The 22,651-nt window shown below is 37.0% G+C and overlaps 1 protein-coding gene across 4 annotated transcripts in view; it reads right to left on the minus strand.

The window, feature by feature from the left end:
• Nucleotides 1-22,651, minus strand: part of PHTF2 (putative homeodomain transcription factor 2) — a 130,896-nt gene that overhangs the window by 54,850 nt on the left and 53,395 nt on the right. For all 4 annotated transcript variants that reach the window (XM_061165158.1, XM_061165160.1, XM_061165161.1 and 1 more), the window contains one exon: nucleotides 1,701-1,757. In XM_061165158.1, the coding sequence (XP_061021141.1) occupies nucleotides 1,701-1,757 (57 nt within the window). The remainder of the gene's footprint in view (nucleotides 1-1,700; nucleotides 1,758-22,651) is intronic.

A 22,651-nucleotide genomic window follows, 5' to 3' on the forward strand; every position in this document is an offset into this window, starting at 1 on the left:
ACTCCAGTATGCTAGCCTGGAGAATTCTATGAACAGATGACTCTGGTGGGCTACAGTCCATGAGGTCACAAAGAGTTGGACACAACTGAGCGACTTAACACACAGGTACATATGTATACATATATACAGACATACATACTTTAAATACTGAGGACTCCCCAGTCTCTCTGCCAAGTACCACCTGAATATTTCTAAAACAGAATTATGTATCTGCTCCTCTTCTAATATTTCCCACCATACTTAGTGCTGCCTTAGTGAAGTTGTTGAAATAGAAATCTAACCAGGTAACTTTTTCTGCTTAAAACTCATTCATGTCTCTTCTGTTGTTTTCTAAATTATGTCTAGACTCTTAGGTAAAGCAGTTAAACCTCTTCAAGATCTGAACTCATTTTCCTTTCTTGTTTTTCTCCACATCACTCTAATTGCTTTCCTCCATCCAACCTATCACCCATCAAGTTCCTTGAGGATTCCTGAGTCAGTCATGCTCCTTCCATCATGTCTATTTTCATAAGCTCTTCATTCTGTCTGGAATGTTTTCCTCATTCTCCCTAATGTGTGTCAAACTCAACTCATGAGTCACTTCCTCTGTGAATCTTTCCTAACCTCACTAGCGGGGCTTCCCAAATTTGTACCCTGCCAGAGAACTACACATCCCTCTCTTAACTGAATTCATCTCATTTGTAATCACGTATCTCGTCTCCATAATTATAGTATACTTTATCTTTTTTGTCCCCATGATTTAATCCTATACTTAAGACATAGCAAGTGCTCACTGCAACTTTGTTGACTGTATTAACTCTTCATGACAACAGTTCAAAGATTAAAACTGACAAATGGTAGAGTCTTGCTCTTTATTACAGATGACTAAGTTGTCTAAATACTAGATTTTTTTTTTGACAGATTTCTAAGCAAATATAGACATGGGTTTTCAATTTAATGTTAACTTTTTGTACAAAATATAAAGCAACTAAACTATCATTCTCTGGGCCAATATTAAGTTTAGCTCGTGCAGGAACACACTGATTAGTATCATCTATGCAAATGAAAAATATAAATCTTATTACTGAAAAGGTGTGACTGCTGAGAAACAAAACCAAATTTAGTTAGAAAATAGTTTTCATGCTAGCAAGGTAGCCTATGAGGACATCTTATCACTGTAAATGATTACACGTTCAAAAAGAAATTGCAAACTATAGAAACATTTTAATTAATGTTTTACTTTCCTAAATTCTTTCCAAAAATGACCAACTTTTCAGCGACTCTGTTTGCGTCCAAGTCATTGTTAGTAACACCAAAAAGCAGATCTCGATTAAGCAGAGCAGCGTTTGCACAGTATCACTCAGGCGGGAAAAATCCTGAAACACTTACCAGTTTAATAAACTGTACAGAGCAATGACAGCATCAAAAGGGAGGAAAAGTAAACTAGAAGTATAAGGTGACAAGTGAAAGGGGAAAAGAGCTGACAAAAAATAATCATTAGAAATTAAATTTAAAAAAAACAGAAAGATGCTAAAGATCCCAAAAAGAAAAATCAGAGGTAAAGACACATGAATATACCATCATAAAAGACTTTACTCCATTATATAAAAGCGTGGACAGAATGCATAATATTAATTTGTACCTTAAAAGGTCTGCAGAAAGATATTAAATAAACTGTGGTTAATAATCAATTTATAGAATATACAAAATAACCTTGTTACCTTGATTTCTCTTTGTTCAACAGATTTTTCCCATATTTGTTGATCATATGCTCCAATCTATGAAAATAAAATAAAAACAGTACTACATTAAATGATCATTGTTGGAGCCCATCCAACAAATACAACTCTGCTGAATTACAAGTCACAAGTTATTCATTCAACACAGATTAGATCCAGCTCTGTCTCATGCTTCTGTACCCATGCTGTATGGCAGTGGTTCTCAAAGAATGCCTGTAGGACCAGCAGTTTTAGCACCATCTCAAAACTTGATAGAAATGCCAACTGTCTTCACCTCAGAATTACTGAATCAGAAATATGGATTCGATAATCAACCATCTGTTTTTACAATCCCTCGAGATGATTCTGATACACTACTGAAGTTTAAAAGCCTAGGGCAATGACCCTAGGGAATCTTTTATTTTAAACTAACATCATTGTTAAAATCCTGGTACATTCAAGAAAAAACTCCCAAGTGACACACTCTTTATGGAGTTATTTTTAAAGGAAAAATATCAATATTCTTTGGAAGTAAAAATTCATAAGCAGGTAGACCACAATTACCCACTTAGAGTAAGGTTTAAGTTGAAAAATAAAGTCAGGAAAGCAACTTAAGACACAGAGAAAGCATCACGAAGTAGAATTCTTTGCAGCTTGTGCCTATTACTCTTACAAGCTGGAAAGTTCTCTGAATACACCTTTACTTGGGCAGGATGAACAAACCATTCTTACTGTTCCTAACCAAGTTCTTTTCTTTTGCCTCCTATTATCTCCAATTTCCACTCAATTTCCTATATTCAAGAGGACACTGAAATGGGTCAAAAGCCTATAGTTTAAACTAAGAGCTTTCATTATGAGCATTAATTGAAAATTAGAATTCTGAGAAATTAAAATTACTTCAGATAATTACAATTTAGAGACTGGAGACAGTGACCAGAGACAGGCAAAGACATGAGTAAACTCAACAAAGAGTATTTATTCTGACTCACAAGATCTTTCTACCCACAAGTCCTCTTTTCTACCCATTCTTTTTAAAATCTCATTTCAAGAAATAATAAATTGATAAGCTGATAATGTTTTAAAGACAGACATAAAGGAGGTAAAAAAAATTGTTAAGTCATTTTTTTAAAGGTGTGATTTTACAAAGACTTTTTAAGGGTGTACACACTTTTACACATTTTCTAACAGAGAGAAAGAAATGCCCGGACATTCAGTGTGTGTCTGGGGCTGTTCTGTAAGTACCCTTCACATCTGTTATTCTCTCCTACATGTTAATCTTATTTATTCTAATTTCTCTGTTCCTTGAAATACTGTTCTTTTTCATCACTTTCCTGTGACGTTTTTCTTATTTTGAAAACCACTTTATGATATACTAATACCCTGCAAATTAAAATCCTTCAACATGTAAACTAAGTCACATATACTTAACCGAAACTGCCATCAGTCTCTAGAAAGCATGATTAAGTCCTAGGTAAGCAATAACCGAATGGTTAGTCCTAATGGTAGTGCTGAACTATGACTAGCTTCCCCTTACTCTCTTAAACTCTGAATTCAATCAACCATCTGTCTTAAAATCATAAAAGGTAAGTATCAGAATGACTGGGCTAATTTAATCAACATTTGTTTTTTTAAAATATGTAACTATTTCAATGTACTGCGTACTCTTCAGTGAAACAATAACCAAAACCAATAAACAGTAGGTTTTGTTGTTATTGCTTAGTAACTAGTGAGTGAGTGCTGAAAGTCGCTCAGTCGTGTCTGAGTCTTTGCGACCCCATGGACTGTATGCAGCCTGCCAGGCTCCTCTGTCCATGGGATTCTCCAGGCAAGAATACTAGAGTGGGTAGCCGTTCCCTTTTCCAGGGGATCTTCCCAACCCAAGGATCAAACCCAGGTCACCGACACTGCACGTGGATTCTTTACCAGCTGAGCCACCAGGGACACCCTAGTAGCTAAGTCACGTAAAACTCTTCTGTACTATATACCACGGCCCACCAGGCCCCTCTGCCCATGTGACTTCCCAGACACAGGTACCAATATGTTTAATAATTATTTTGGCAGTATTTTGTTTTCAGGTACAAAACAATGCACTAGGTTCTCTTTAAAAAGAACTGTGGTGGTTTTTTGTGTTTTTAAAGTAATTAATTTATTGGCTGTGCCATGCAGCATGAGAGATCTTTGTTCCCTGACTACGGATGGATGTTAGTTCCCTGCAACGGAAGCATGGAGTCTGACCATGCTTAACCTGATCACAAGGGGATACAAGAACATCCAAGTGTTTTTATTTCAAGAATATGGACATGGGAATATATACCCCACAGTTCTAAAGTCAGGGAAAATAAAATAATGCATGTACAACAGATCAAATCAAAAAAGCATGCCAGTACAACCACAGTATGCTACTAAATGGCTCCAGATTTTAAAAGGCGTAGAAAGTCTAATAAACCTTGCAGAAGCAGTGTTTAAAAGTGGAAACGCTTTTTGAAGGCTGAAATTCTTGCAAATAGCCGAATGGTGATGCAGAATATTGACTGCTATAAAAATATAAAAAAGAAAATGATGACTTGTTTTACTGGGTAATCAACTTTTCTTCAAAGATTTCATGGATGAGAGGAGGAACAACTTTTGCTGTAACAGAATACCTTGTGGGATTTTTTTTTTTTTAAACCAGGTTTAAGTGTCATTTTCAATTACAAGCATTTAAATTTCTCTAAAGTGGAAACATCAGTTCTCTTTTGTTTAGTTTTCATTTTGTTTTGAAAATAATACCGGAGCAGACCCTTTAGTTACATAAGCAGACTGGTTTATTGAAGAAAACTACAAGATAGAAGTCTTTAAAGCTAACCACAGGTGTTTCAGGAGATGCTCAGGGTTCTGCTTAGTGATATATAATGCCATTAACAAACTACCCTTAGGTATCAATTCAGACTTAATTGTCTCTGAAAACTGCATCCTGGGATATGTGTATAGGACCTCAGAAACATCATGAAATCAGGGTGGTAGCAGAGCACTAGAAGGGACAGGGAAGGAATTCAGAAAGGAAGACTCCTTTCTGACCTAAAGCCTCACTTTATTCCACCCTGAAATCTGGCAAGATAGAAGATTAGAACACATGCGGCTGGGGTCAAGCTTTTCCCTTGAAAGAAACATAATCTTAACAGTAAATTGTAACAGAGCAAAAAGAGAAGTGAAACAAACTGAAGAGAAGAATGATCTTCTCAAGACTTAAGGTCATAGATAAAGAATAATTTGCAGAGCTGTGTATAAAAAAAAAAAAAAATTGACAAGTTTTCCAAAGGTTATATGCTATTTCTGACTCACACATACTATACAGACTTGACTAAATCACCTAACCTCGATAGCTATTTCTCTTGTGTATTTATTTCTTCTACAAAAAATTAAATGCCAAGGCCAAGTTCAAATACAGTTCTGTGAAAAATCATGAAGACAATAACTACATTATATTTTAATGCCATACAAAATATTAAGAGAAGTTCAGTAGTAACATGTGTCTAACAGAGAAGGCCTTTTAATCAGATAGTATGTTCTTTAACTGAGAAAAATATTATGTAATATTTTGGCCACTTTCAAATTTTAGCTACCAACTGCCTAACTGCTCTTCCCTGACCCACAAAATGCCTCCACTCTTTGGGTGTTTAGAAAAGTGCCTAACATTCTATAGGAACAAAAGGATATATATGCAAATAATGTTTTATTGTTAGACAAATACCTACATAATTAATGTATGAGTAGTTCCATGAATTTTGACCATATTCTCCATATGATGCTGTGCTTCAAGGAGGGAAAAACATTGCTTCTATTGTATTATAAGAGAGGACTCAAATTCTGATTAACATCTAATGTGCAGCCAATACTTTTATACATGTTAAGAAAGTAACATTCATTCTCTGGTGCCTGGCTACAAATAGCAAATTTTTTTTTTTTTTTTTTTTTTGTCTGTAGGCAAAATAATTTTTGTTTAAAAAGATGGCTTTTTTCCCCCATTTAAACATTTTTTTCTTTTCCTTCCCGAGCAACCTAGTGACTTGTTAGACTGACACCTAACAAACAAAGCCCAAAGTGGCTGCATGGATCTCTTCCTGGTAGCCTCAACACCACTCCTGCGACTCGGCACTCACACATGCACACTTAGTTTACTCAAAACTAGTCTTTTCTGCGTCTTCCTCTTCTTCCAGGACGGGGGTCAGAGCCAGGGGTCCGTGCGATGTGGTCTGCAATCCAGAGGAACCCCTTGCCCTCCCCCCCCAGAGTCAAGCCTTCTGTCTTTTGTTAGTTTTTCTTCTTGCTGACACCCGTTTAAGACTGGCCGAAGGGGTAAGGCCCGTGGAGCCCCTTACTGTAAGTCACTACTGATAAGTTGTTTGCGTGACTGCTGGGGGACAGATTTACAGAGTTCTCTGAGGGTCTATTCTCATCTTGCTCGGTACAAATAGCAATTTTTATCAATGCTCTGATTATTACTCCCACAGATGCCCCAAACACCTTAAGCCTCTGGTGTAATCTTACCCAACCAGAGCTAATCAGCAGTCAGCCGTTTTCACCAGGTCCCAGAAGACCAAACACTTTGCCCGCTATAGATGCATTCTGTTATCTTCAACAACAGGTCTTTTAATCTTATATGGATCATTTACAATACTCCCCATAACGACAGCAAGCATAATTCTAAATTTTCTCCTCACAGGCTTTAATTCTTAATTACTCAGAACATAACACTCCCGGAAGCACTTTTAATCAATTATTTCAACTGCATCAAAGTAGTACAATGCAAATGTTAAGATTGGTTTAAAAAAACAATTAAAAAATAAAGAAAATATTCAAGGGACCAGTATCCTGAAAGTGGTTAAAAAAATAATTTTAAGGAAAAAATGAGAAAAGAAATTGAAATACTATAATTTAGTAATATCAAGCGCACTAAAATTGAACTAATAGATGCTTTATGACATTCTGAAGACCTACTTATAAAAGGCAAATGGATGGAGCTAATTAACTACATTAAACATGTATGTAAATATATATATATAGCAGACATTTCAAAAAGATACATAAAAAACCATTAATAGTGTCTCTGGAAAGTACAGAAAAAAACAGCACTTTTATTTTCTGCTTTATATTCACTGATACTGTATCGCTTCTTCTCCCTACAATGGATATGTACTATTTTCATAAAGCAGGAGTCTAACCCAGGTCTAGTGAACCAAAAAGTAATTTGAATTGGTTATCTGAGAAACTAATACATTTCTGTCAATGAATATTATCTTTGCAAGGAATCATCTACCTCTACTTGTCATCATTCTGGTTTTTCTTTTTCTATATACTGAGACAAAATGGGGAAGAGAAATAGAAGGGTGGGGCACGGAGAGGGAGAGGTGGGAGGGACAGTCAGGGATGGAGGGATAGAGAGGAATGAGAGGAGAACTGGTAGGTAAAAAAAAAGGACTGTCTTTGTCCAGGTGTCTGCCACTTGGCTCTGGCTTCTCTGGAAAAGAAATAATAATGAAAATGAAGGTATCGAGAATACAAATACGAAAGACTAGATAATTAAATGGTGAAGTGGGAAATATGTGTCAGGTATGATTCCAGAAAAGAAATACCTCTGAAAAACAATTTGAAAAGCTACTCTTGGGTGATCTGATTACTACTTAGGTCATCACATTCACAAGAACAGTGGATCAGATATTAGGAGGCTAAAGAGAAGGTGTTGCTTCAAAAATGTATTTACCAACAGTTAATTAGATGAAGTGCTTAAATAAAAGATGTAGAGTTCACAGATAAATATAAGCAGGGCAAATGGAGGCCCAGATTTGCACACATACTTTAAACACTCGGCTCTTTCATTAATGAATGGGCATTCCATAATACTATGTTAGAGCCCTAATTTTTCCTACTACTTTCATGCTGTTTCATTTTTTTGCAATATCATTTCAGAAACTCTGAAAAGTAGGCTATTAATTCTCACAAACACCAAATCAGGTTTAAAAGGTGGGACTTCCTGGTGGTCCAGCGGCTATGACTCTCTACTCCCAATGCAAGGGGCCTGGGTTCAGGCCCTGGTCGAGGAACTGGATCCCACATGCTACAACTGAAAGATCCCACATGCCACAATAGATAAAAATAAGTAAATATTTTAAAAAGTAACACAGAGCCCAATCCTCTCCAAGCTTGGCCTCATTCAACAAACATCAAAGGCCAATCACGTGCCGGGACAAATGAAGCCTGCCTTTGTCAGCAAGAGTGTCTGTTAAAAGCACAAGACAAGAGGCTAAAGAATCTCGAGATAATTGATTTCCAGTACAACTCACGATAATTAGTTTTTGAGTCTTTTTATAAAAATGAAAATTATCAATCAGAAAATATCCTTTGTTCTATTTATAAGTTTTGGCTTCTTAATCCTATGTTCCTGCACTGACTCAGTTGATCAGCTCTTAATGTTTGCTGACAGGAGTTAGAAGAGACCCTGGACTCTGCAAGAGAACTGGCTTTTCATCCTGCCTCCACCATGACTAGTCTTATGGTCCTTGGCAAGTTTCTTGACCTCTGAGATTCTTTAAAATGGGGAAAAATGAACATATTTCACAGAACTGGAATATAAAATGATTTTGTCTGGTATACAGTTGGTGCTCTGTGGATGTTAGTTCTTTCCTTTCTTGGCAAATCTCAATCTCTCCAGGCCTCAAATACCTCATTTTTAAATTGATGAAGTTAATCACATTTAAATTAAATCAGGACAATTTTTTTAAAGTTTTAATTGGAGGACAACTGCTTTACAATGTTGTGTTGGTTTCTGCCATACAACAATGTAAGACAGCTGTAAGTATACATATATTCCCTCCCTCTTGAGCCTCCCTTCCACTTTCCCCAACAACTCACCCCTCTAGGTTGTATGACAACATTTAGACTCACTAAAGATAATTTGGATGACCAGAGATTAATTTTCTTTATGTACCAGTATGGGGAGAGAAAAGACTCAGTGTTATCATGGAAAAAAGTAGAATCAAAAGGATAGCTGGAAATGTCAAGGCAGAAGGTACTAAGAAAAAAAGCAAACAAGGATGTAAAGTTAAGTGTCCTTTTCTTAATTAATAACCAAGATAAAATTTTTCTAGAATTACATACAGTTTTTTAGTGAAACCAGAACTGTCAACACCCAAAATCTCATTTACCCAGACAACTAAACTTTATGGTCTCCACTCTCACGGTGATCTATCTACAAGGATGATAGGAAACATGGGACTGAGGCGGGGGTGAGCAAACCAACAGAAGTAAAGTTATTGAACAAAACAGTAGATCTGAGGATACAGATCACCAATGAAAGAAAACTTATATCTATAGTAAAAAAATTATGTTGTCATGGTAGACATTCTGAAATTATATGGTACTTCTGTTCACACTACTAAAAAATCCTAAAGAAACAATTAGGGTCATTTAAAATCATCAGGATTATTAACTTCCAGACAAATCTCTCCCCAGAATTAGTGGAAACTAATTCTTTTGACTTTTTTAAACTTTAAAATTTAATTTTATAACCATTTTTAATTGAAGTATAGTTAATTTACAATCTTGTGTTACTTTAAGGTATACAAAAAAGTGATCTATTTATATATTTATATGTATATACACACACACATATTCTTTTTAAAGTTCTTTTGCATTATAAGTTATCACAAGATATTGAATATAATTCCCTGTGCTATACAGTAAGTCCTCATTGTTTGTCTATTGTATGTAAAGTAGTGAATGAGTGAGTGAAGTTGCTCAGTCGTGTCCGACCCTTTGCGACCCCATGGACTGTAGCCTACCAGGCTTCTCCATCCATGGGATTTTCCAGGCAAGAATACTGGAGTGGGTTGTCATTTTCTTCTCCAGGAGATCTTCCCAACCCAGGGATTGAACCTGGGTCTCCTGCATTGTAGGCAGACGCTTTACCATCTGACATGCTAATCCCAACCTACTGATGTATACCTTTGGTAACCATAAATTTGTTTTCTATGTCTACAAGTCCATTTCTCTTTTACAAAAAAGTTCATTTGTATCACTGTTTTAGATTCCATATTTAAGTGATATCATATGATATTTGTCTTTGTCTGACTTACTTCACTTAATATGATAATCATTAGATTCATCCATGTTGCTGAAATGGCATTGTTTCAATCTTTTTCATGGCTAATGACCCATTGTATAAATAAACACCACATCTTCTTTATCCATTCAACTGTCAATGGACATGTAGGTTAACTTTTTTAAACTATTTCAAGGAAAAGCTCTCAATGCTTTGAATATCAAATAAGTTTTCACTGTTTTTTGCCCATAAATACTGCCTCTCAAACAAATTTAGCTACTGAGTGCCTAGGAATATCTGAGTCCTTAAAACTGCTCCTATGTAAAGCCTTGGTGCTAACCTGCTATGTATCTTCAATAGCAAATTCCCATTACATCTCCAATTATATGCTCTCTTATCCTATTCTCTCCCTTTTTCACAATATCTTATTTTAATCAACATATTGTCCAATGTTTCTGACTGTCCATTACATACATACACACACACTCCTATAATTGTCAGACACTCAGGTAACTTTAATGATGAGGATCAAATGAGGAAGTTAAATCATTTCATTACACAATATAAACTATGAGTGATGATAATGTCAGAAAAAAGGTGTGTTCTGAAGACACGACATGAGTTAGTAACTCCTTTGAATGTGAACAACTACCAAATTACAAACTCTTTAACTCTTCTGAATCAGTTTTAGAACTCTAAAAATCATATGAGAAGCCAAATCATAGCATGAAGTGCAGTAGCTCAGTCGTGTCTGACTCTTTGAGACCCCACAGACTGGAGCCCGCCAGGCTCCTCGGTCCGGGATTCTCCAGGCAAGAATAATGGAGTGAGTATCCCTTTTCCTTCACCAGGGGATCTTTCCAACCCATGGATTGAACCTGGGTCTCCCGCATTGCAGGCAGATTCTTTACTGTTTGAGCCACGAGGGAAGCCCAAGCCAAATCACAGAAGCCTTTTAATCCAATAATTAAAATACTGCCCTATAATTCTAGTTTTGGGGGCAAGAGGACCTAAAATGGCTAAGTATTCAAAGTTAAGATAGGGTTTTTCTCACTTTCTGAAAGTAGAGCACTCCTATGAAACTGTTTATAGGCCAAAAAGGCTTAAAATGAAAAATGAAGAACCAATTATCTTAAGACACATCTTGCTAACAAAGGCACAAAATAAATCGAGATAAAGCACAGATGCTCATAGACACAGTTCAAAGCAGTGGCAGCTGGGATGCTTCATGTTGTTCCCGGGGAAAGAGTTTGGCGGTGCATTCTTGCTGCTCAGGGTGTGTGCGGCCCCTTGAACAGCTCACTCACTGCAAAACAAACGCTGGATGCTATTTTCACTTTTCACCTTTTTTCATAAAAGTGAAAATACTCTCTGAATTATTTTTAGGGGGTGGGTAGCAACGAACCCAATGTAGGCCTTTTGTAAAAGCAAGTGGTGTACACCACACTTTCAACAAGTGGGGGATAACTGTATCCTAACTGGGGAAAGAACTTTAAATCAAGAATAAACAGGAATAATCATAAGCAAAGAGGTTTCCTGGCAATCTTTTTGCTTCAACTGTCATTTATTTCTTTTGCTATCAATTACTACCAGAATCGTTTCATACCAAAAGTGTTACTTAAAGTGTTATTTAAGCAAAGCTGCTTAAATAGAAGGCAAAGTAAAAAAAATAAAACTTCTTTTTTTAAGAGTAAAAAGTCTTTTTAGATGGAGAATAGAACTTTAAAGGAAGAAAACAGATTTATGAAATTTAACCCACTTTAAATTACAACATATCTACCCGGCCTCTGGCATTTGGATTAAAACATCAAAGTTTGAAAACACATCCTCATCTACAGATATTAAAATCTGGTTAATTAGCAAAGATTCCATTCATTATTAGTAATAACAGCTAAGGCCATTTCACATCTTCCCACAGATTCTGGTAGGTTATACATAATTTAAAACCACTCTCTTACCTGGATTAACCCTAAGCATAGTGTATTATAGGCCACATACATACTATCGAATCACAAACCATGACCAAGTTTCTACTGCCTAAGAAAAGCCAGTTAATGATATAGTAAAACACTGATTCAAGTTTAGAAAAAAAGTCTTGAAGGGTATTCTTTAATTCAATAAAGAGAGATGATCATGGTAGAATGTGCTTCTAAGAAATTATAAATCCAAAGAAAAAATACTCAGAGTTCAGTATAATTCAAAACGGAATGAAGTAAGGACTATCGTACTACACATCACTGAGAGCTGGTCTGAAAATGAGCAGTATTTGTGAGACAAAAGGTATAACAGGAAACCTGATGAATATGGGGGCACGGGAAAGAGGTAACATGACAATTTCTGGCTTAAGTACCTTGAATTGCAAAGGTATCATTAACCATGGCATGGAATTAAAAAAAAAAAAAAAAAAAAACCCACAGGTTTGAAAAAAGCTCTTGGAGCTCTAAGACAGCTAAGAATTATGTCTGAATTCAGAGAGTTGAAAAGGTTACAAAAAAGGAAAAGATTGGAACTCAGAAGCTTAAACTAGGTGTTGTGACATTATGTGGTCAATTTGATAATCTAGAGAAACAGAATAACTTAGTGAGATCAAGAACAAAATATTAAGAAGGGTAAATATTCAACTGGAGGGAAGAAGTATCAAAATCAAGTAAGGAGACTTAGAAAAATTAAACAGGTAGGAAGAGGCTGTATGATATATTTATATATGATAATTAAACCATTATATTTACATATATAAAGGGAGTATAGTATACATATTAATATACTATAATAAATGGCAAACAGGAGTTTTAAGAAAGAAGGTAAAGAAAGCTAAAAATATTGAAACATTTTGAAGTTATTAGATAAACATAATCACATCAAATAATCTTGATCACATTTAAATAGAGTCCAAGTCATTAGCTGAAACATGGAAGATGGGAGTTTAGTAAATGGGGGACCATAAAATTCAGATATGCAGATGACACCACCCTTATGGCAGAAAGTGAAGAGGAACGAAAAAGCCTCTTGATGAAAGTGAAAGAGGAGAGTGAAAAAGTTGGCTTAAAGCTCAACATTCAGAAAACTTAAGATCATGGCATCCGGTCCCATCACTTCATGGGAAATAGACGGGGAAACTGGAAACAGTATCAGACTTTATTTTTTTGGGCTCCAAAATCACTGCAGATGGTGATGGCAGCCATGAAATTAAAAGACGCTTACTCCTTGGAAGGAAAGTTATGACCAACCTAGACAGCATATTAAAAAGCAGAGACATAACTTTGCCAACAAAGGTCCGTCTAGTCAAGGCTATGGTTTTTCCAGTGGTCGTGTGTGGATGTGAGAATTGCACTGTGAAGAAAGCTGAGTGCCGAAGAATTGATGCTTTTAGAACTGTGGTGTTGGAGAAGACTCTTGAGAGTCCCTTGGACTGCAAGGAGATCCAACCAGTCCATCCTAAAGGAGGTCAGTCCTGGGTGTTCACTGGAAGGACTGATGCTGAAGCTGAAACTCCAATACTTTGGACACCTCATGAGAAGAGTTGATTCATTGGAAAAGACCCTGAGGCTGGAAGGTATTGGGGGCAGGAGGAGAAGGGGACGACAGAGGATGAGATGGCTAGATGGCATCACCGAATCCATGGACATGAGTTTGAGTAAACTCCGGGAGTTGATGATGGACAGGGAGGCCTGGTGTGCTGCGATTCACGGGGTCGCAAAGAGTCAGACACGACTGAGTGACTGAACTAACTAACTAAAGGTAGGAAATAACCAGTCAGGGAGACAATACAGAATCAACTAGAGTGAGTTAGATTAGGGACACCAGGAAGAGCAAATGCAGATGAGATGGTATTAGAAACAGTCAGCTGGGAGTCAGCTGAGTTACATGTTTGTATTTTCTCTTTCACCACCAAATCTCAGGATCAGGAGGGAAGAATTAAATATACAAACACGCACCCTGCCACCAAATATCTACAACATACCAGGCATGATGCTATGCTCTTGGCAAGGCCCTTCATTAAGTCTTCTAACTGTATAGCTTCCTTTCTCTTTCTTCCTGCTTCTCCTGAACAATTCAGGAGTACAGCCATTAGATGGGTCAGAGTCCCCTGGGGGGTAGGGGGCTGAGCATGCTTGGAAAGAAGGGTGTCAAGAGACTAACACACAGGGGTAACCGTGGTGGGTTATTAACCAAAGCGGGGTATAGAAGGGGACCTTGTGGGAAGGGTAAGGAGAGGACCACATGTTGGGGTAACCCAGCCTAGCAGCGTAAAGAGATCAACTACTTGGAGAACATGCTGATGTGGGGTATCAGAGCCCAAGAAACATAAAGAAGGTCTAGAATAAAGAGCTTGAAAGGGATTAACAGGGTATCCATATACAATATGGTATGACAAGAGAATGGTTACATTTATAAGGACTAATATCTCAAAAGCTTGAAAATGTTCCCGACTCAAAAGTCTCTATAAAGCTATTAAAGAGATAATTAGTTCAATGACATGAATACTATATATAAGTTCAGTTCAGTTCAGTTGCTCATTCGTGTCCGACTCTTTGTGACCCCACCAGGCCTCCCTGTCCATCACCAACTCTTGGAGTTTACTCAAACTCATGCCCATTGAGTCGGTGATGCCATCCAGTCATCTCATCCTCTGTCGGCCCCTTCTCCTCCTGCCCCCAGTCCCTCCCAGCATCAGGGTCTTTTCCAATGAATCAACTCTTTGCATGAGACGTCCAAAGTATTGGAGTTTCGGCTTCAGCATCAGTCCTTCCAGTGAACACCCAGGACTGACCGCCTTTAGGATGGACTGATTGGATCTCCTTGCAGTCCAAGGGACTCTCAAGAGTCTTCTCCAACACCACAGTTCTAAAAGCATCAATTCTTCGGCACTCAGCTTTCTTCCCAGTCCAATTCTCACATCCATGCATGACCACTGGAAAAACCATAGCTCTGACTAGACGGTTGGCAAAGTTATGTCTCTGCTTTTTAATATGCTGTCTAGGTTGGTCATAACTTTCCTTCCAAGGAGTAAGCATCTTTTAATTTCATGGCTGCCATCACCATCTGCAGTGATTTTGGAGCCCAAAAAAATAAAGTCTGACACTGTTTCCACTGTCTCCCCATCTATTTCCCATGAAGTGATGGGACCAGATGCCATGATCTTAGTTTTCTGAATGTTGAGCTTTAAGCCAACTTTTTCACTCTCCTCTTTCACTTTCATCAAGAGGCTTTTTCGTTCCTCTTCACTTTCTGCCATAAGGGTGGTGTCATCTGCATATCTGAGGTTATTGATATTTTTCTCGGCAATCTTGATTCCAGCTTGTGCTTCTTCCAGCCCAGCGTTTCTCATGATGTACCCTGCATATAAGTTAAATAAGCAGGGTGACAATATACAGCCTTGACGTACTCCTTTTCCTATTAGGAACCAGTCTGTTGTTCCATGTCCAGTTCTAATTGTTGCTTCCTGACCTGCATACAGGTTTCTCAAGAGGCAGGTCAGGTGGCCTGGTATTCCCATCTCTTTCAGAATTTTCCACAGTTTATTGTGATCTACACAGTCGGAGGCTTTGGCGTAGTCAATAAAGCAGAAATAGATGTTTTTCTGGAACTCTCTGGAACTCATCTTTTTCGATGATCCAGCGGATGTTGGCAATTTGATTTCTGGTTCCTCTGCCTTTTCTAAAACTAGCTTGAACATCTGGAAATTCACGGTTCATATATTGCTGAAACCTGACTTGGAGAATTTTGAGCATTACTCTACTAGCATGTGAGATGAGTGCAATTGTGCGGTAGTTTGAGCATTCTTTGGGATTGGAATGAAAACTGACCTTTTCCAGTCCTGTGGCCACTGCTGAGTTTTCCAAATTTGGTAGCATATTGAGTGCAGCACTTTCACAGCATCATCTTTCAGGATTTGAAATAGCTCAACTGGAATTCCATCACTTCCACTAGCTTTGTTCGTAGTGATGCTTTCTAAGGCCCACTTGACTTCACATTCCAGGATGTCTGGCTCTAGGTGAGTGATCACACCATTGTGATTATCTGGGTCGTGACGGTCTTTTCGTACAGTTCTTCTGTGTATTCTTGCCACCTCTTCTTAATATGTTCTACTTCTGTTAGGTCCATACCATTTCTGTCCTTTATCGAATCCGTCTTTGCCTGAAATGTTCCCTTGAACATTTTCTTGAAGAGATCTCTAGTCTTTCCCATTCTGTTGTTTTCCTCGATTTCTTTGCATTGATCACTGAGGAATGCTTTCTTATCTCTCCTGGCTATTATTTGGAACTCTGCATTCAAATGGGAATATCTTTCCTTTTCTCCTTTGCTTTTCACTTCTCTTCTTTTCACAGCTATTTGTAAGGCCTTCTCAGACAGCCATTTTGCCTTTTTGCATTTCTTTTCCATGGGGATGGTCTTGATCCCTGTCTCCTGTACAATGCCACGAATCTCCGTCCATAGTTCATCAGGCTGTCTATCAGATCTAGTCCCAGATCTATTTCTCACTTCCACTGTATAGTCATAAGGGATTTGATTAAGGTCATACCTGAATGGTCTAGTAGTTTTCCCTACGTTCTTCAGTTTAAATCTAAATTTGGCAATAAGGAGTTCATGATCTGAGCCACAGTCAGCTCCCTTATACTTATATATAAGTAGAGGAGTTTAATTAATAAATTATGGCATATTTAGTCAAGAGACTATTATACTCATTAAAATTATGCCACTAAAAGGATATTTAGTGATGTGAAAAAGTAATATTTTTGCAAGAAAACAGGATATAAAAAACTAAATACAATATAATCCTAATTTTGTTGGGGTAAATTCACAATGTTAATTGTAGGGTAATTGTGTGACCTTATTATACTTACATGCATTTTCCACTTTTTGTACTGGAGACATATATTACTTTTAAACTATGACTAAAACATTAAAAAATCAAGAGGAAATAGCAGTCATATTATCCAAGTAGCATCAAGTATTGGGTTTCCCTTGTGGTTCTGACAGTAAAGAATCCGCCTGCAATGAGGGATACCTGGGTTCAATGCCTGGGTTAGGAAGATCCTCTGGAGGAGGGCATGGCAACCCACTCCAGTATTCTTGCCTGGAGATTCCCCGTGGACCGAGGAGCCTGGCATGCTACAGTCCATGGGGTCACAAAGAGTCGGACACGACTCAGCGACACAAGTATTTAGGTACTGGGCTAGATGGTTTTGAATACATTTTCTCACGGGAAAGTACTGTCAAGAAAGTAACTCATTTTTCAAAATCAATTTAAGTCTCATTATGAAAATAAATAAGGCTTTTTCTATGAGTTATGTAACAGAAATTTTCAGCTGAGAAGTTATGCCATAATAACAAAACTGTCAGAAATTCTAGTACTATAAAAGGGCAGATAGAGATTTACATCCTAGAATATCAAGGGAAAAAAAGGAGTTAAAGAGGCAAAGTGCTAAAATACTCAAAAGCCCAAGAAAACAACATTTCATACAGGACTCCTGTGGTAGAAGTGTAACTTAAATTGCATTAGGTGGTGATGGAAGGAATTTAACTGGTTCACACAGGAAAGGGAGGGGACAGAAGCAAGGCAGACTGGCAAACAGCCCCATGGTAGAACTGGGAGAACTCCAAGTTCTGGAAGAAGCCAAGGAGAAAAGGCCATCATCAGTTCTTTGGCCCCTGGTGCAATCAGTAGGGGCTGGACATACAGGAGAAAGCAGTAGCCGTGGACTGTCTTGTCTGAATCCTCTCCTGGTGTCCCCTTAGATCCTAAAGAGGGTAAAAGTCTACCCTCAGAGCAAATGAGAGCGAGTGATGTAGTGTTGTATCAGGGATCCTAAAGAGATTAAAAACTCACCCTCACAGCAAACTGAGAGCTAACGAGATCTAGTGATGCAGTGTAATGTCAGGGGTCCTCAATAGCCCCTGAATGCCAAGTTCCCAACTTTAATATGGAGTTGTAATCTGTAACTTAAAAGCTTAAAAAGTATACAGTTGATTTAATGCCTTTCACACATACTTAAGTAAAATTACTCAACCACTAAAAAACAAAGGACTGAAGTCCTAATACACTCTGAGGGAGATGTGAAAGGACCTGGTCTGTGTAATTTGATCCTGCATAGGCCCCTCCTCCAGTGATTTCAGGTGAGACAGCTGACTCAGACTGAACCAATCAGATTCTCTCTCCATTTCAATGTCAGGTAAACAGGAGAAACAGAGAGGAATGGCGAACAGAGGGAAATAAAATTAATACAACAGAGCCCTACAGAGAAGTTTCTAGAAATTCTGCTGCTGTGGGGCCTAACACAGTCCTGGTTTGTCTTTCCTTCCCAGCTCTTGGCTGTCTGCTGTTGGCGCAGTTTATATGTGTAGTAAAAGTAGAAGCAGAACACAGTGGTGTATTTTCCTGGTCCAACTTTAATGAGAACGTTACTGTTAATGCAAACCAATACCACTCTGCATAATTTACAAAGACTGTTTATTTTCCAACGTGCTAGTACATGGCTGTGTATTCTCAGTGGATTTATTAATCAAGGCACTATCCAATTAAAAACTTTCTCCAAGAAGTCATCTTGGCAAAGATAATTTTACTTCTACATTTTTACTTAACTAAACTTTGCACAGTAAATTGTGAAAAGACCCTGCTAGTGAGAAGAAAGGAAGCATTGGTTGCTATTATTAATCATAGGAAAATAATTCAAATATGCCTTACTTAATCAATCAGAGGGTCAAAAACACATTACCAAGGGTAAATACTAAAGTTCTGTTTAACAAATCTATAACATCAATTCCCAGGTGTTAAAGTTTTTACAACCAAGTCTATAAGTTTTAACATCATGCAATTAATAGATACTCAAAACTTTCAGTAAATGTTATTTCAACAATGAGAATGGAAATTATTAATAAATAGTTTAAATAAATTATTAAACTATTTAGAATAGCTTTTTTAAAACCTATTCATTACTTAAACAGTTTTAAAAATTAAGGGTTCACTTCTTTAGTTTCTTAATCATCCAAACACAGTGAAAGACCAAATATAAACTTTACTTTGTCTTCATTTTACCATTTCCAGTGCTGCACACAGTTTATGTATCAAGCTTAAGAAAGAAAACCTCCCCCCAAAAAACAAACTTCATCTTCTCCATGACAAGATATTCACCAACAACACAGATTATAATTCTCCTAGCCAAACATGCATTCATAAAAATTAACTTATTTAAATAACAAGTTGACCCAAACCAAGCTAGTCAGTATATGTACAAGACTTCCAACAGACTAAACAAGTACATTTAAGCTAAAATAACAGTTGTATGAATAAACATAACTGCTGTTCTAGTTACTGAGCATTTTATTTTATTTGCTGTTTGGTCATAGATTACAGTCCTGGCAGGAAACAAGACACACAGGATGGATTTAATCCCACCACTCACACCCACCTGAGAGCCCATAGCCAAGAAAATGTAAAGTGAAAGAAGAAACAGGCCAGATTTGGATATAAAGTTGGGAGTTGAATAGCTATTAGTTAAGGAGTGCAGATTATGAAGCCTACTACAACTGAGTTTAAATTTTGGCTTCATCACGCCTTCTTTATGTGACTTTGAGGAAACCAATAGACTTCTTTGAATCTTAAGTTTCCTCACTTATAAATTTTGGATAATGGTAGTAATGTCTATTTCATGAAATTGCTGTGATAATACAAGTACAGTACTCAGGACAGTACTGTAGCACACACTAAGTATTCAATAAATGCTGTGGAAACTGCTATATCTTAGTAGCTGAAACCATTTCAAATTACTTGCTTAGGTTAAGAATTAAGTAAACATATCAACTGTTTCAGATATATCCATTCTTTGATTTGCCAAGACTTGTTTTTAATCAATCACATTCCCAAGAATAACTATCACTTTTCCTTTGATTCATGATTGGAGCTTTTGAAAGTCCAATTTTATTACTTACTTTGCATATAAGAGGATTAACACCAACCGGGAAGAGTGAGAAAAGAGTCCACACCAAAGCACTTCATGTACATTGAGGAGAAAAAATAACTATTTATTAAAACATAAATGTATATACTTTCCTCTAAACTGTATTATTTAATTACTTTAGACAAGTTTTTTAATAAGAGTAAGTTTTTTTAGTTTTTTTTTTTTTAATCAAAAGTAAATTCCCTGAACAGGGTTTCATTGGTCTAATACTGAATAAAACCAAAAAAGCACATGAATAGGATAATTCTGTAGATGGTTTACTGCATCAGACTGTATATTACAATTATAATACCAAAATAATAAATTAAAAGAAACAACAATGCAAATTAAGTCACCAAGAGATAGCACTTCACATCCACCAGAATGTCTATAATTAAAAAGACATCAGGCAACTTCCCTGGTGGTCCAGAGGTTAAGACTCTGTACTTCCATTGCAGGGAGCACAGGACAGATCCCAGCTGGGAAACTAAGATGCTGCAGGCAGCATGGCCAAAAAAATAGAAAAGACAGGCAATAACAGATGCTGGCAAGGATGGGGAGAAACTAAAATCCTCATACAATGCTTGTGGGAATGTAAAATGAAGAAGCCAGTTTGAGAACAGTTTGACAGTTTTGACCTGGTAATTCCACTCCTAGTTATTATTCTAAGAAAAATGAAAACGTATGTCCATATGAAGATGTGTATGTGAATATTTATACCTGCACCATTCATAATAGTCAAAAAGTGTAAACAATCCAGATGCCCACCAGTGGTGAATAAACAAAACATGGCACAGCTATACAATGGTGTTCTACTCAGCAAGAAAAAGGAATGGAGTACTCACACACGCTGCAACAGGAGTAAGACTCACAAACAGCACTTTAAGGAAAGAAGTCAGACACAAAAGGTCACTCTTGTATCATTCTTTTTACATGAAATGTACAGATCAGTGGTTGTGTGCTGGTGGGGGTGGAAATGAGGAGTGACTACAAATGCTGTTGTTCAGTCACTAAGTCCTGCCTCACTCTTTGCAACTCCATGGACAGCAGCATGGCAGGCTTCCCTCTCTACAAATAAGCAATACATTTTGGGGGTTAATGATCAAAATGTTTTGACATTAGATTGTGGTGAAGGCTGTACACTTAAAACAAGTGAGTTTTATTACATTTAAGCTACATGTCAATAAAAGCTGTTTTGTAAAAAGGAATGTTTCTGCAAAATTTCTTTAAAATAACATAACAAGAATTTAAAGGGAAAATACATATAAATAGATATAGATATATACATAGGTAGATATGTCTATAATCAAAAAGACATCGGGCAACTTCCCTGGTGGTCCAGGGATTAAGACTCTGCACTTCCACTGCAGGGAATTTCAGGATTTCTCTGTAAATATGTATAAGAAACTTGTTTGCAATTATTAAATATGTAATTTTTGCTTGGATAATCATATAATTGCTATGAAAGTAAATAATAATGAGTTTTTGGTTTTTTTCTTAAGCAGGGCTTTAACAGACAGAAGATCTTGACAAGCCAAGTTCTGCCATTTACTCAGTGAGTAGAGCAAAAAATGAAAAAAACCTCTGAACTTGTTGACATTTTTGAAATTGGACGGTGCAGCATTTAATATATATCAGGCATTTAAGTTTTATTTTAATGCCAGCTATGTCTAGCGTTATACAAAAATATCATATACAACTGGAGAAAATCTGCTGTAATTGGATTTCATCAAAATGCCCTCTCTAGAATTTTTGGATCAACACTGAAATAAAAGAATGAGTTATTTACTCCATGATATAATATTTTAAACATAATAGAAAGCTTAGTTTCTGATTTTGACATCTATGGCACTATGGTATGAACTTGTAAATAGAGATGACAAGTTAAACATTCATATTAACAGCAATTTAAGCTATGAAGAAATTCAATGCTCATATTTAACTTAGACAATAAGCAATTCTTAAACTGAAGTATTTAGAGGAAAATCTAGCCTTTGCAACTTTCAATTTTTGATATGTTGAACCTACCAAAAATATATCAGAACATTTCCATAAGCATCACAGGTAAAAAAAATTTCAGTTAAATGTCAATTTCTCAAAGAACCAAAGCATCAGGAAATGGACTCACACACTGAGAAACAAAGCAAATCTGAGTAACTATATCTGAGCATTCTTCCATGTACTCTAAGAATTAATTTATTTTATTATTTTTGTCTCCACTTGGTCTCTGTTGCTGTGCAGACTTTCTCTAGCTGCAGTGAGCAGGGGATACAGTTGTGAGGCAGAAGAATGCATGCGTTCTCTTTCAGTGGCCTGCCTTCTCGCGTAGCATGAGCTCTAGGGCTTGCAGGCTTCCGCAGTTGTGGCACATGAGCTCAGCAGTTGGGATTCCCAGGCTGTGCAGCACAGGATCAGTAGCTGTGGCCCATGGGCTTAGCTGCTCTGTGGCATGTGAGCTCCTCCCTGAGCATGAATAGAACCCGTGTCTTCTGCACTGGCAGGTGGATTCTTTACCACTGAGACACCAGGGAAGCCCCTGTGTAGTCATTCCTGCTTAAGGGCAAATAAGGATTCCCTCTTTCCCAGAAACTTCTAATAAACAGCCAAGAAAATGAAAAAGGAACCTTGTGCTACACAGACGTTAACCTAGGATACCATACATTTTCATCTGATATTTTTTAACATCTAACGCTATTAGAGTGCAGTTTGTTGACAACAGTATTTGCTTTACTCTGTCTCCAATTTGCTTTCAGGAAGAATCCTTCTATACATAGACATGGAAGAAATTTCTAAAACAAACAAACAAACAAACAAAAAGGAACCTAGTTCTATTTAAGACCAATTTAAGACATTGCCTTGTTTACAAAGAGAAATTAAATCAGAAATTTTCTACTCAGTGTAAAATTATTTGCTTTATTTATTTTTAAAGCAGGGGACAC

The sequence above is a fragment of the Dama dama genome, chromosome 18 (assembly GCF_033118175.1).
Source record: "Dama dama isolate Ldn47 chromosome 18, ASM3311817v1, whole genome shotgun sequence".
Lineage (NCBI taxonomy): Eukaryota > Metazoa > Chordata > Mammalia > Artiodactyla > Cervidae > Dama > Dama dama.